Source organism: Egretta garzetta, unplaced genomic scaffold (genome assembly GCF_000687185.1).
Source record: "Egretta garzetta isolate BGI_Z169 unplaced genomic scaffold, ASM68718v1 scaffold428, whole genome shotgun sequence".
NCBI lineage: Eukaryota > Metazoa > Chordata > Aves > Pelecaniformes > Ardeidae > Egretta > Egretta garzetta.
This window is the reverse complement of record NW_009260405.1, coordinates 29,577-30,746: the sequence shown is the minus strand read 5'-3', so window position 1 is coordinate 30,746 and position 1,170 is coordinate 29,577. Positions and strand designations below refer to the sequence as shown.

Sequence of the window (1,170 nt, the reverse complement as noted above, 5' to 3'; positions counted from 1 at the left end):
GGCATCCCCAGCACGTGCCCGGCACAACCCCGGGGCGGCGGGACGCCCCATCCCCAATTCCTCTGCGTTCCCTCAGCCTCAACGTTGAGCTGGTGGGGCAGGCCGGGGGCTGCTGCGGGGGACCCTGGGGGCTCGGCCCCCCAACTGGGGGGCCCTGGGGCTGAGGCGGGGGCCATGTCAATGCTGGCCCCCCTGCGCCTGCTGCGCGAACCCTGGAATGCCAGCAAGGGCAACCAGAGCAACACCACGGCTGGGGCCGGCAACGCCTGGTGCCAGGGGCTTGACATCCCCAACGAGCTCTTCCTCACGCTGGGGCTGGTGAGCCTGGTGGAGAACCTGCTGGTGGTGGCCGCCATCCTGAAGAACAGGAACCTGCACTCGCCCATGTACTACTTCATCTGCTGCCTGGCCATCTCCGACATGCTGGTGAGCATCAGCAACCTGGTGGAGATGCTCTTCATGCTGCTGATGGAGCACGGCGTGCTGGTGATCCGCGCCAGCGTCGTCCGCCACATGGACACCATCATCGACATGCTCATCTGCAGCTCCGTCCTCTCCTCCCTCTCCTTCCTGGGGGTCATCGCCGTGGACCGCTACATCACCATCTTCTACGCCCTGCGCTACCACAGCATCATGACGCTGCAACGGGCCATGGTGACCATGGCCAGCGTCTGGCTGGCCAGCACCGTCTCCAGCACCATCTTCATCACCTACTACCACAACAATGCCATCCTCCTCTGCCTCATCAGCTTCTTCCTCTTCGTGCTGGTCCTCATGCTGGTGCTCTACATCCACATGTTTGCCCTGGCCCGCCACCACCTCCGCAGCATCTCCAGCCAGCAGAAGCAGCCCACCGTCTACCGCAGCGGCAGCCTGAAGGGCGCCGTCACACTCACCATCCTCCTGGGCGTCTTCTTCATCTGCTGGGGGCCCTTCTTCTTCCACCTCATCCTCATCGTCACCTGCCCCACCAACCCCTTCTGCACCTGCTTCTTCAGCTACTTCAACCTCTTCCTCATCCTCATCATCTGCAACTCGGTCATTGACCCCCTCATCTACGCCTTCCGGAGCCAGGAGCTCCGCCGGACGCTGCAGGAGGTGGTGCTGTGCTCCTGGTAGGCAGCGGGACACGGGGGACGGCGCGGCCACCCCCGCCACCGGATGGACGGA

At 64.4% G+C, this 1,170-nt stretch overlaps 1 protein-coding gene across 1 annotated transcript in view; it reads left to right on the top strand.

The window, feature by feature from the left end:
* The first annotated feature begins 174 nt into the window (after positions 1-174).
* LOC104130406 (tubulin beta-3 chain) overlaps positions 175-1,170 on the top strand; it is a 4,771-nt gene continuing 3,775 nt past the window's right edge. The window contains exon 1 of the mRNA XM_009643446.2: positions 175-1,115. Within this exon, the coding sequence (XP_009641741.2) occupies positions 175-1,115 (941 nt within the window). The remainder of the gene's footprint in view (positions 1,116-1,170) is intronic.